Source organism: Budorcas taxicolor, chromosome 13 (assembly GCF_023091745.1).
Source record: "Budorcas taxicolor isolate Tak-1 chromosome 13, Takin1.1, whole genome shotgun sequence".
NCBI lineage: Eukaryota > Metazoa > Chordata > Mammalia > Artiodactyla > Bovidae > Budorcas > Budorcas taxicolor.
This window is the reverse complement of record NC_068922.1, coordinates 32566750-32580969: the sequence shown is the minus strand read 5'-3', so window position 1 is coordinate 32580969 and position 14220 is coordinate 32566750. Positions and strand designations below refer to the sequence as shown.

Below are 14220 nucleotides of genomic sequence, written 5' to 3'. Positions count from 1 at the left end.
AAGACAATACATTCCACATCCTGTACCTCTTTACAGCCAATCAAGGAAACACGGTAACAGACCAGATATACATTTCAGAAGGAACTTCCGCAGGTGGCCCACCGTGGATTCAGCACAATGCACAAAGTGCTTGGCAGAGAAGGAAGGGTTTTACCTTTGCTTTTTCCAACTGGGCCTGGGCCTGTCGCTCTGCTTCTCTGCGCACTGCCTCCCGATCTTCCTCCAAAGAAACATCTGAATCGGATGGACGGCTGGTGTAGGAGTCTGCCGAACCCTGGAGAGGAAAACGGACATTAAAAGAGATTCCGTCTAGGATGCTGGCCACAGAAAAGTCTCACTGACACGGCAGTTAGCTTCCTAGATTGTGCTGTCCATTCCTGAAAAGAGGAATAAAAATAATCCCTTTTGGTGGCAAACCAGCTACCTACATCCAGCTTTGGTTTGCAGACCACTCACTAGGAGAGTTACGCCGTCCAAGTTATTGATACCTTTCCTTCCTAAATCTTATGGTCCAATTAGGAGCCTTTCTGGAAGCCGGAACAAGTTCTCTTATCATTAAACCGACTCTGTGGTGCAGTGCAGTGAAGGACACACACACCGTTTTCAAGGAGAGCTTCAAGAACAGTCCACAGCTACAGTGAGAATTTACAATTAGGAAGAATATACGCTTTAAAAAAACCAATAGCAAACATAAAGTCAAGGGAGTTATTAACTTGAACTGTCTGACACGCCACTCCCATAGATGACCCCCTCTTTGATCTTAAGCATCCTTTGGTACCTCTGATTCACCCAATGCCTCCTCTGACAAAACTGTAAGGCAACAGCTGCCAGCTTCCCTCAATCTTTAAGCAACGTATCTTTTTCAATCCCTTTAAGTAGATATTTCGTCAAAGCTGTCTACGGGGAAAACACCTGCCCAGGGGGAGCTCCTAGGGCGATAAACCACCGCAGAGGAAAAGGAGCTAGAGGATTAGAGGACTCTCTTCCGCTCCCGCTCTCGCAATCAGCATCATATTACTAATCACAGGAGCCCCAGACAGCCCTCACTTGTACCAGCGACAGAAACGACAAAATAACGTCTCCCCTCTACGAAAGCCCTGAAGCTTACACAGATATCCGAATTCTTCAGCCTTCCTCCCTTGGCGCGTTTCAGAAGCCTGATCCAGGTGGCCTTCATCAGCCAGACAGCGCCTTTCCCGTCCGCAGCTGCAGCCCCGGGCACCGATCCTCAGTGCGCGCTGAGCCCCGCAGAACCCCTGCTCGCTTCCCATCCATGCTCTGGGCAAACCCCCGCTTCTCCGTCCCTTTCTGCCTCCGGGGCTTTCACTTCTTACCCCGGAGGACTCCAATCCAAAGAGATTCTTATTTTCCCATCCCAGTGGGAAGGGGAAACAAACACTTGGATGCTTTCGATTGCTTTAAAGATAACACTTCAAGCGCATCCAAAGACAGGCATCAACTCGTCCTAAACTTCACCCATCTTATGACCCTCTCATCTTCCCTCCTCTTGGATTGTTCAAAGACATTAGTTGTGAGAAAACCTTAAGGGGAAAAAAAAAAAAAAACCAACCTAGTGCAAAACGTATGCAGTGACATTTGCAAGTGCAAAGTTCAAGGCTTATCTTCAGAGATCTGGAGGGGGAGGGCGGAGGACGCGCTCACCGCACTGGGCATGCTCCGTCTGTAGCCTTTTTACGCAGACGCTCACAGCACCCGGTTAGTCTGTCAAATTGCCATTTTGCATCTGAAGTGTAAACAGCTGGAAAGGGCTTTTTGATTCTACAGTAACAGGCACCTGGGATGTTTGACATGCTTCTATTTCAGATGAAACGTCTCAAAGATGAAACCTGTACTCTCTCCCTTTTTATTTTCCTCTTAACGATCTCTTTCCATTAATCTGCTGCGGAAAGTATATCCTATGCCATAGGGCAATTCATAGATAATAAATATGATCTATGATATTGTTGGGCAATCGAAATCAAATCATGCTTATCCATTCTAATATAAAGCCGCTCTTGATGGTTCCATTTCCTAAACAAAATGCAAGAGAGAGATTTGCTCACTGAAATAGGACTTGAAAGTAACCACAGCGCTAAGCAATGAATTTACCGGAGCTCAAAATGACTTTGAACCGCTTCTCCAGCTGAGCAACTACCTTTCCAAATAGTCACTGGGATAAATAACCATGTGAATTGCTATCACAGCAATTAGGAACAAATGTAAAAGCTTGGTTGATTTATTAGCTGGAGTTAATATGCATAGAACCATTTAGCCCAAACTTCTTATAAATAAAGTGACTGAGGCTTGGGGAAGAATCATACTTATTCATTTCCAGTATTAATGGGATTACTTTTTTGAAAGTTTATGAAGAAATACACACTTCCAGGTTTCCTAAAGTAAACATAAAATTCTATCACTGCATTCTAAACTATGTTTTGTTTGAGGGGGGAGTAATTATTTTGTAAAGTTTCATGCAAATGAAAGAAAGCATTCTTAAGAAAATCTTCCTTACTTTTCCCCTCCCTCCCTCCATCCTACCACCCTCTCCCCATTTTCCCCAACCCTCCCCATCCCTATTCCTTTCATTTCTAGGTTAAGACCAATCTTCAGGACTTAAATAGAAAATACAGGAGAGGCTTTAGAATAAACACTGTAGATCAAATGCACGTTCACTGTAGTATCATAACATAAATTAATAGATTACTTATATTTTTATCAAGTGAATATGAAATGCATGGGACACAGAAAATGCACTGCAATTTTTTGGTTCTTCTAAAATTCACAGGGGTGATAGGAGTTTTTCTACACCAGTACACATGCTAGGGTAATCCTAATTTTCTCAGAGGGGTTCCTATAGCAGGAATTCTTTAGTCCCTCAGTCGTGTCTGACTCTTTTGTGACTATATGGACTGTAGCCCACCGGGCTCCTCTGTCCATGGGATTTCCCACGCCAGAATACTGGAGTGGGTTGCCATTTCTTTCTCCAGGGGATCTCCCTGACCCAGAGATTGAAGCTGTGTCTCCTGCATTGCAGGGTCTTTTATTTTTTAAACCATGGAGCCATCAGGAATGCCCACAGCAGGACTAGCATAGTAGAAAATTACCAGGAAGCACAATTATATCCCATAAAGGACATTAGGCCCCCCACACGGTCAGGTCACACCTCAGGGAAGATACAAAATTTCTCCTATTAAGAAGCCCATAATGACAGGAAGAGTGTAACACACACACACACACACACACACAATTGTGTGTGATCTTGTTCCACTATAAACAAAGTAAGATTTAAAAATCCTTTGATTATAATCAGATGACACTTTTAATTACATAGTCATTTTGAGACCTGTTACCAGGTTGAAATAAGTAAGCAGCATAAAATACCCTCTGCATTGAGTTTTGACAATGATCTTTTGAATATCTGCAACAATATATTAACCTCTGACCACTTTACAATGTAAGCTGTGACTTGAACAGATGTCCTCATGGATTTCATTCTTTGGATCTGTGAAATATACACTTTCAAAATATTTTTAATTATAGAAGTTACATGAATCCATTGTAGAATGAAGAGACACACAGATAACCTCTGCCTGAAATTTGCCCACCCAAAAAGCCTCACTATTAAATGGTAGCGTAATTTAGCCTCCAGAGTTCTTGCGTTTTCAAGTCACCCTCCCAACATGTGCCTTACAATTAATCTCCTTCCTTTAGAAAGTGTTGATTTATGCAGTTAGAAGTGGTGTATCTAATTAAGCTTTCGCCTTTGGGACCATAAGGACTTTCTGGGTCATTCTGCCTTCTGTCATGAAGAGCTGGCGGTCATTTTCGTAAATCCAAATGAGGTTCATCACAAGCTGTACCCCGATCTCTGGGGTTCCTTCAGTACGATTAGTTGAACTTTGTAATATTTGCCCTGGCAGGTACATCTCAGGTTTCCTTTTCTACAACTTCTTTTCATCATACAGTTCCAAAATGCAACCTGTGCCTAATGTCTAACAATAGCTCATCTGGGATCACTTACTTATCTGCTCAGGACCTTTACTCTAAATGTGCATTCTTTACTTACAGGAAACGTTAGTTAATTGTATTAATTGATGCTTCTATTTATTAAGTTTCTGTTGTTTTCCAATTTATGTCAAATATTTACACAAAAAGCATTGCCTTCTGCCTTTAACACATATTTTTGGATTTATAAAGTTGGCTTTTTTCATGCTGTACTCTGTTTTGATCATATGTCTATTTCCATGTCTATTTTCACATTTTTCTTGAGTGCTCTTGTACTTCCTCTTTTAAAACCAAAAGGGTAAGAGTCATCAGTTTATTGAGGAATGGCTTCTTGGATCCCAAGTGGGTCATCTAATCCTGTAAGAAATCTTCATATGATGCCTAAAGCAATGCTCTTGGACAAAATCAAATTCCATATAGTATCCCGAGGTTACCTCGATTGTAGACCGAAGTGCATCCCATCTCAGACACTCAAGATTTCAAATGTACAGGACTCACGTACAGAACAATGCTAAGTCAGTGGCACAGTGGACTTGAACTGTGGTGTTGGAGAAGACTCTTCAGAGTCCCTTGGACTGCAAAGAGATCCAACCAGCCCGTTCTGAAGGAGATCAACCCTGGGATTTCTTTGGAAGGAATGATGCTAAAGCTGAAACTCCAGTACTTTGGCCACCTCACGTGAAGAGTTGACTCACTGGAAAAGACCCTGATGCTGGGAGGGATTGGGGGCAGGAGGAGAAGGGGACGACCGAGGATGAGATGGCTGGATGGCATCACTGACTCGACAGACATGAGTCTGAGTGAACTCCGGGAGTTGGTGATGGACAGGGAGGCCTGGCGTGCTGCGATTCATGGGGTCACAAAGAGTTGGACACGACTGAGCAACTGAACTGAACTGAACTGAACTGACCTTCTATGGCAGCAGTACTTTTTGGTACTAGGGACTGGTTTCGCGCAAGGCAAGTTCTCCATGGACTGAGGGCGGGATGGTTTGGGGATGATTCAAGGGCTTTCCTGTGGCTCAGGTGGTAAAGAATCTTCCTATAATGCAGGAGAACTGGGTTTGATCCCTGGGTTGGGAAGCTCCCCTGGAAAAGAGAATGGCTATCCACTCCATTATTCTTGCCCAGAGAATTCCATGGACAGAGGAGCCTTGCGGGCTACAATCCATGGAGTTGCAAACAGTCAGACATAACTGAATGATTAACACTTTCACTTTCAAGTGCATTATCTTTATTGTGCACTTTATTCCTATTATTATTATATCAGCTTCATCTCAGATCATCAGGCATTAGATCCTGGAAGCTGGGAACCCCTGTTATATGGCATAGATAGACAAGCCATTTCCTTACTGACCAGGCCAACTTTTAGGGAAAAAAAGCAGAATGGGATAGACTTCCAAGGATAAAGACTAAGACGAAAAGGGTTCTGTCTTGTATCATATGCTTGTCTTGGCTGGGGGAGATGATTCTTTCATTTCTCATATTGTCATCTCTTTTCATAGTTTTAGAAAAACTAACTTTTTCCCTGTAAAGTCATCTGAATGTCTCTAAGAAAATGAATTGCTGACTTCTGCTTTGTTGGTTTCTTTAGGAACAAAACCATAAATTGCCTACTGATAATGAGAGTTCTTGACTCACAGTTCAAAATGACACAAGTTATTGAGATGAAGCCCATTTTCATTAATATTGTTTACTTCGGTTTGCCAGTGTCACAAAATTACTATTCAAACCCAGTCAGTCATGAATGTCTCAGATGTGACTGGCCTGCCATTTGGATAAACTTAAAAATAGTGTCAGAGGTGATGGTAATAAATCTATGCAAGTTCAATCTGTTATGATTAAGTATCAGCTAAAATATTAGCTTCAATTTTCTCAGGAGCACAGGAAAATTTGTAAACTCTGTATAAGTTTCATAAGTACTGGTGAAGACATTATAGTTTGCCCCTAAACAAAACAAAACACCTAAACACCCACCACAAGCATTTATTCATTACTTAATACTTTGGGATCATAAGTGCTATAACTGTAAGTTAAATGCTAGGAATATGACTTTGTTCCCATCATGGAGCCTGACATTCTAGTGAAGAAGGTCAATTAAAATAATTACCAGAAAATAATTACAGTGAAAAAACTGAACAGGCTGAGATGAAAGAATGATGGTGGGAAGATACCACTTTAATTGGGAAGATGAGATCATCATAAAAGATGATATTTAAACTGAAATACCCCAAAAGATAAAGAAAAAACAAGTCAGCCTTGGGATGCGCTGGGAAAAGCAATATAGGAGAGGGAATGGCATATGCTAAGGCCCTGAGGACAAGGAATGAAGCACGATCAGGGACGCTAATGTGCTATTCTGCTGGTGTATTTATTTACGCTTCCTCCTCTTTCTCCCTCTGTAGGTAATACGTGTGGAATACGTATTCTAGGAATCTCTTCATTTAGGTGGCATGACCTCGAAGAAAAACTTCTTACACAAGTTTGATTTTCTGAATTAGAAGTGGCATTTAAGTTGTTAGTAAATTCCACATTATGGGGAAAATAAAGTCTTATAAATTTTAAAGGGAGTTCTCTGATTTTCTTCCTTCTAAATTAAGGACTACCTCATAAAGGCTAATGTCAGGTTTTTGAGACTCTTCTATATTATGTGAATTCAAGCAGTCAATTTATTAAGGTTAGACAATGTAGACAAGTGATAATAACAATTGCTATTAAAAAAAAAATCTTTTGGCCTCACCATGGGGCATGTGAGATCTTAGTTCCCCAATCAGGGATTGAACCCATCCCCCCTGCAGGGGTCTTAACCAATGGGCCATCACGGAAGTCACATCACTGCTAATCTTGAATGAACGCCTATACTGTACTAGGCACTGTGTGGATTCACCAATATTACATAATTTAATCATTAATTTTTCTCCATTTTTCACTGATGAAAAAACTTTAGCATAGAGAAGTTACCTGAGTGAGGTTACAAAGCTAAAAATTGATGGAGATAGGGGTCAACTTTAGCAATCTAAATTGAAGTTCCATACATGCAATCAGTTTAGAAAATTAAAAGCCAGAACAGATCCTTACATGCAACTTATCTTTCTGTTAATCAAAAATACATTTTAAAAAATTCTTTAAAAAGTTGAAGTATAGTTGATTTACAATGCTGTGTTAGTTTCAAGTATGTAGTAAAGTGATGCACTTATATATATTATTATATATATATGTATATATACATATGGGCTTCTCCGGTGGCACTATGGTAAAGAATCCACCTGCCAGTGCAGGAGACAAGAGATGCAGGTTCCATCCCTGGGTCAGGAAGATCCCCTGGAGAAGGGAATGGCAATCCACTTCAGTATTCTCGCCTGTAAAATCCTATGGACAGAGGAGCCTGGTGGGCTACAGTCCATGGGGTGCAAAGAGTCAGACATGACTGAGCACACATATGGGGGTATATGTGTGTGTGTGTGTGTGTGTGTGTGTGTGTGTGTGTGTGTGCATATATATTCTTTCTCAGATTCTTTTCTGATATAGGTTATTATAAGATATTGAATATAGTTTCCTGTGCTATAGAAAACATGTTTCTGTCTGCCAGGCACACACATAGCCATTTTTAAAGGTCATAGTTTGTCATGATGACTTTCAAGTTCTTAGCTCTATCTTTGCTGAACCTGGCACTCTCCCCACTCCCATTCTCCCCTTCCCTTCTTCCCTCCCTTCTGACACACTCTCCCCCTCCAACCACTCCACACACACACCTTCACAGATTCTCCAATTTTATCTTCCCAAAGGCACAATGAAGATGCAATGAAACAGATTAATTTCTCATTCATCAGTATAACACAGTTTTGTGACAATGTGCCTGCTACCCTGTGACAATGTGCCTTCTTCACTTCAGAGCATCCCAACTGGAAAGCATTCTTTTTGTTACTTATCTACATTGGAAAGTAGATAACTAGAATAGGGAAACAATGGAAGTCAAGAAATTGGCTACTGAAAACTTCCCCTTTTCCCTGAAAATGAACATAAGTTTGGCAAGCTGGTCTTCAGTAGCCTCTCTGGCAGCTACTCTTGTCTGAAGCTGGCTGCAATTCAAGTGTCTCCTGAGTAATCTTTCAGTTCAATAGGAACCATTGTAGTGGCACTGAAACGAAAATTATTAAAAAGTATAAACAGTAGGTCCAAGGCTCAGTGATGTGACTTACGTATTTTTCAGAGTACATTACATTACAATACATTAAAACACTTACCACTCAATTATTCTTCGAACCAAGGGTATGATGGCTATTTATGTTTTGTAGAAGAGCTTCTGTCCAATATTTGTAAAATTTGACACTTTCACAAAGAACCATTTTGAGAAAGCTAACATTAGATGGAAATTCTCATATTATTTTGAGTTTTGGATTTCAAGCATAGGATAAGTGATTTCTCTTCATAATTACAGCAATATCCGTGTGTGTGCGCTGGGGTAGTTTTTTAGGCTTCTTATATTTATTGATAGTAATAGATAGCAAAAGTTTTTCATGCTAATATAACTTCTTTAAAAATTCATTTTTCATTCATGAGGAAGGAAATGAATAGGCAAGAAGCAGAAAAATAGTGGCTTGGGAGAGTTGGACTTTCTCAAAATATTGCTGAAAAAAATTGAATGAGGAAAAAGGAGTGAATGAAGCACTTATAGGAAATTTGGAGTATAGGAATTCATGACAGGTGTGCATACAGCCTTAAACTCTGAGTGAACATCACTACCTTTAGTCTTCCTACTGAGTCTGCTCAGCATACACACATACTATTATTTCCCTTTGCGTAATCAATATGATACATCACATCGACAAAAGAAAAGACAAAAACCACATGATTTGGAGAAGGAAATGGCAACCCACTCCAGTACTCTTGCCTGGAAAATTCCATGGACAGAGGAGCCTTGTTGGCTACAGCCCATGGGATGGGCAAGGAGCTGGACAGGACTGAGCGACTTCACTTCACATGATTATCTCAATAGATGCAAAAAAAAGCACTTGATAAAAGACAACATCTAATCATGATTAAAAACTCTTACCAAATAAAGTGGGTATAGAGGGAACATATCTCAACATAATAAAAGCTATTAATGGCAAACCCGAAACCAATCTAATACACAGTGATAAAAAGCTGAAAGCCTTCCTGCTAAAATCTGGGAAAAGACAAGGATGGCCACTCTCACTACTTCTTTTCAACATAGTATTGACAGTCCTAGCCACAGCAATCTGATACGAAAATGAAATAAAAGTGTGTAAACTGGAAGGGAAGAGGAAAATCTGTCATTATAGGCAGATGACATGATACTATTATTTCCTCTGCCTAAGAAGACCTCCTCTGAACTCCATTTTCTCTGCCAGTTTCTACCTCATTTTTTTTTTTTTTTTTGCTCTCCTTTGTAGGAAAAAAAAAAAAGCTCATGCTCACTTCAATTCTTCTTTATGGGTCTTTTTTAAAGTTACTCTCTCCCACCACTGCCCTCAAAACTGCTCAGGGTCATCAGCAATAAATGGTTAAATCCAATGGTCAATTCTCAGTGCTCATCTTACTTGGTAGGTTAATATCACTCCCCGTCCTTTCAGGGCTTCCCTTGAAGCTCAGCTGGTAAAGAATCTGCCTATAATGCAGCAGACCCGGGTTCGATTCCTGGGTTGGGAAGATCCCCTGGAAAAGGAAATGGCAACCCACTCCTGTATTCATGCCTGGACAATCCCATGGACCGAGAAGCTTGGCAGGCTATAGTCCATGGGGTTGCAAGAGTTGACATGACTTAGCAACTAAACCACCACCACTACCCCATCCTCTCAGGATTCCCAGGTGGCATTAGTGGTAAAGAATCTGCCGGCCAATGCAGGAGACTCGGGTTCAATCCCTGGGCTGGGAAGATTCCCTGGAGAAGGAAATGGCAACCCACTCCAGTATTCTTGCCTGGAGAATCCTATGGACAGAGGAGCCTGGTGGGCCACGGTTCATAGGGCCACACAGGACATGACTGAAGCAACTTAGCATAGCACCCATCCTATCATTCACTTTCTCAAAGTTGCTTTCCCAAACCACTCTCTGGTGGTCTTTCTCTTACCTACTGGCTGTTCTTTCTGAGTCTCCTTGGTTGGATCACCTCTCCCACAACCTCCTTTTTGCTTCAACCTCACTGAAGCTCCTCATAGGCACCAGGAAGCTTTCTCCTTAGATCTTCACAGTACAATCACCTCTAAGTCTTTTCTCAGCTGGCACCCTTTCATTTCTTTTTTTAAAATGAGGCCACCAAGGGTCTTAGTGGTGGCACATGGGATCCTTCCTTTAAGCACACAGACTCTGAAGTTGTGGCATGCAGGCTCCAGGGCGTGTGGGCTTCAGAAGTTGTGGCACACGGGCTCTCTAGTTGTGGTGTGCCGGCTTGGTTGTTTGAGGCATGGGGGATCTTAGCCCCCCGACCAGGGATTGAACCCATATCCTCTGCATTGCAAGGCAGATTCTTAACCACTGGACCAACAGGGAAGTCTTGGTGCCCTTTCAATGAGGACTTTCCTAACCATCCTATTTAAAATTGCAATTCCCAAAGCCCTCCAGCATCTCTAATCTCCTTTAGCCTGCTCTACTTTTCAAAAATGGAGCTGTCACCTTCTAACATACAATATAGTTTAATTATGTTTATTGGTTAGTGTCTCTCTCCCTCCACTAGAATGTAACATCCAAGAAGGCATAGATCTTTTCTCCTGTTTAATTTACTCATTTATCCCAAGTGCTTAGAACAGTGCCTGGCACAAAACAGATGCTCTATAATCATGTGTTAAATGAATGACTAGGGTTACCAGAGAAACAGAGCCTTTTCTTTCTCACATCCTAGAGCTTGAACTCTTCTGCTGTATGAGGTCCTCCTTAGCATTCCTAAACGTTTCCAAATACTCTTAAAACATTCCTAAATATTCTCATGTCTTTTCCTTACTATTGGGTTGGTCAAAAAATCTGTTCGAGTTTTTCCCATAAGAACAAACTTTTTGGCCAACCCTCCTCCCCGCAAAAAACCCACACCCACAGCAATCTTACTGACTCATAGTTAATGGCAATAAATATTTGCTATGATGAGCAGAAGAATAAAACAAAAACTTCAGCCTGAAGATATACTTGGAATTTTATCATAAACCTCAATAAATACCAAGTTCATTAACTTAGTGTAAATGTCAACTCTAAGTCAGTAGATTAAACAAACATGTTCCATAACAAGCAAACTACTAAAAAGAGAAGACATTATACTTAAAATTTATATAGCATTCTTCTTCAAGGAATGTAAGAGAGACTTTACATTCTGAAAATGTGATTAACACTTACTTTCTATGAAGCTTCTTTTTCCATTAATTTTTCTCCCTCAGTCCAGGGACTTATATTTCCAATCCTAAAACTGCTAATGACTCATTGGGTAGCCACAGGCAAGTTATGTAAATACTGCTCAGATTCATTGCCCCCATGCAATCTGAGTACAGTAAGTCAAAGCTACTAGAAAGAATATTCTTGAGAGTTTTCTTACAGATGGTTGAATATACATTGTAAATATGACATATTCTATGACTGTTTACAGACTGTTACTTCTCATACACTACCCCTGCCAGTCCTAGGAGGATAGAGTTTAAATTCACAGCAGAAAAAAGCGTGACTATACATATAACTTCTAGTAAGATGGAATGTTTTAAAAAAATCAAGCCAGCACAGGAAAAAGATATTTCTTCAAGCAATTTTACAACATATATTTAAAAGGAATTCAAGTAATAGCTGGACAAATAAACAACTCTGGAACATCTTCACAGGCTCTCTACTACTAAATAAAGTTCACATCAAAAGATGGCATATCCAGCTGTGAGCCTTTTCTTGAGTGGCAGAACCATCAGACAATGAATCTTGGTTCCTACCTTCCAGGGAAAATTTGCTGAGGTGACAATGAACCATCAGTCCATAGACATTCAAGGACAGTCAGCACATGCATCCTCCAGGGAATCCCAGAGCTGTAAAAGGGACAGGGCTTCCGTCCTGAAAGATTTTACCCTCTAAAATTTTCTGTGCATACAGCAGTTATTCTTACTGGTACCAAACAGAGCAAGAGAACAATAGACAAGCAGACAAAGGATATGGATACAAGATTCACCAAAACATCAGCTAGTCATAAGCATCTGGAGAAAGGGTTCAGCATCACTAAATTAAGATGCATTTCCTTATTAAATGTGTACTGTTGCCAAAATACCAGTTCATAGTGTTATGGAGAGACACTACAACCAACACTTTCACATCCTGTTGACAGTCTGTTTTACTTTCGTACAGCCCTTTGGGAAAATCACGTTCTTTTGGTTTGTATCTAGATACGTATCTTGACTAATAGGTATCCAGACTAGTGATTGTTCTTTAAAAATTCTTGGACTTTTCTGGTGGTCCAATGGTTAAGGATCTGCCTGCCTATGCATGGGACATAGGTTTGATTCCTGGTCTGGGAGAATCTCACATGCCACGGGGCAATTAAGCCCGTACGCCACAACTACTGAAGCCCCTGTGCCCTAGAGCCCATGCTCTGCAACAAGAGAAGCCACCGCAATGAGAAGCCCTCGGACCGCAACTGGAGAATAGCCCCAGCTTGCTGCAACTAGAGAAAAGCCTGCACACAGCAACGAAGACCCAGTGCAGCCAAAAATAACTAAAATAATCAATTAATAAAGAAGAAAATTTCTTAAACTATGGTTCATACACGTACATTATGACACAACCTTAATAATGGTTACAAAGGCTAAAAGGCATTATAGGCAAATGTTTATGGTGATAATATTTGGTTAAAAAAAAAAGTAAAGAAAATTTGAAAACCTGAATCATTTCCATAATCATATACATGCATGTATGTAAAAATGCTGGGAGTACACAAAAATAACAGAAGATATAGGAGTAGACTATTATGCTTTTAATTTGGGGGTTAATTTAAATTTTTTTTCTGTAACATTGCCATTTTTCTGACTAGAAGTAAAAACCTCATTCTTGTTGCAAATGAATTGTGCAACAAAACACTCTGAAAATCTTTTTGGTGTTGCAAAAAGAGAGTTTGCAGATATACAATGTCCCTAATTTGCTGATTTAACCTTGAAAGTTTTTTGCATGTGGGGAAGGGAAGAAAACTTGAGATCTTCTGAAAAACTCTTGATGCACATTTCAAGAAAAGAAATAGAGTAAATGTTGATGTGGGAATTATATCAGGTAAGAAACAAAAATGAAAAGTACTTTGGCATGAAATGTTAACATTTTAGAGTATCACATTTCTCTGTAGACAATGTGTTAAAGTAATTATTTGAAGTTTCCACCGAAACACTGGGCTTGTCTCATATGACTGCTTAAATAATTCTGTGGTACTAGGTGAGATACTGAAGCAGGCCAAAGGACTCAGTAATTTGGTAATTCATTATTAATATACTGCTCTCAAAGCCTAAACTTCCAGAAAGATACGACTTTGGTTCAAAGAGATTTAATATTAAAAACAGGTTACACGATCAGGGAGTTGGTTGAAAAAGGACCTGGTATGTAGTACTTAGAAATAAAGTACCCTACTGATCCAAAACAGTTACTGCCTCCTTTAAGCAGCTAACCTACCTTCAGGAAGTGATTTAAGAACCATGTGTGAACATGGTTCACACAAATCCATGTTTAAAAATACGCTGCAAATTTCAGATTGATTAGCTGGAAATATGCCATTTGTTCTATTAATTATTATTAATGTTAGAAAATCCAGACTCTATTAAGGATATTTCAGAAAACACTGGACATAGACTGCTGGTAAAATGCAATTCATGGGATTTCCCTGGTGGTCCAGTGGTTAAGAATCCATCTACCAATACTGGGGACAGGGGTTCAGTCCCTGGTCTGAGGAAATCCCACATGCCTCAGAGCAACTAAATGCATGTACCACAGCTACTGAAACGAGACCGCCCAGAGCCTGTGCTCTGCAATGAGAGTAGCCAGTGCAGTGAGAAGCCCACGCCTGCAACAAAGAGTAGCCCTTACTCACTGCAACTAGAGGAATCCCGGGCACAGCACTGAAGACCAGCAGAACCAAACTTTTTAAAAAAGGAAATTTATGTATTTCAGTTTTCACAAATAATAAAGCATTTTTAAACTGCAAATATTTAATACATGGTACCATAGGCTGAATGCTTGCATCCCCCCCAAATTCATACGTTGA

General features: G+C 40.3%; 1 protein-coding gene across 1 annotated transcript in view; it reads right to left on the bottom strand.

The window, feature by feature from the left end:
* CACNB2 (calcium voltage-gated channel auxiliary subunit beta 2) overlaps window positions 1-14220 on the bottom strand; it is a 416941-nt gene that overhangs the window by 132054 nt on the left and 270667 nt on the right. The window contains exon 3 of the mRNA XM_052650516.1: window positions 155-274. Within this exon, the coding sequence (XP_052506476.1) occupies window positions 155-274 (120 nt within the window). The remainder of the gene's footprint in view (window positions 1-154; window positions 275-14220) is intronic.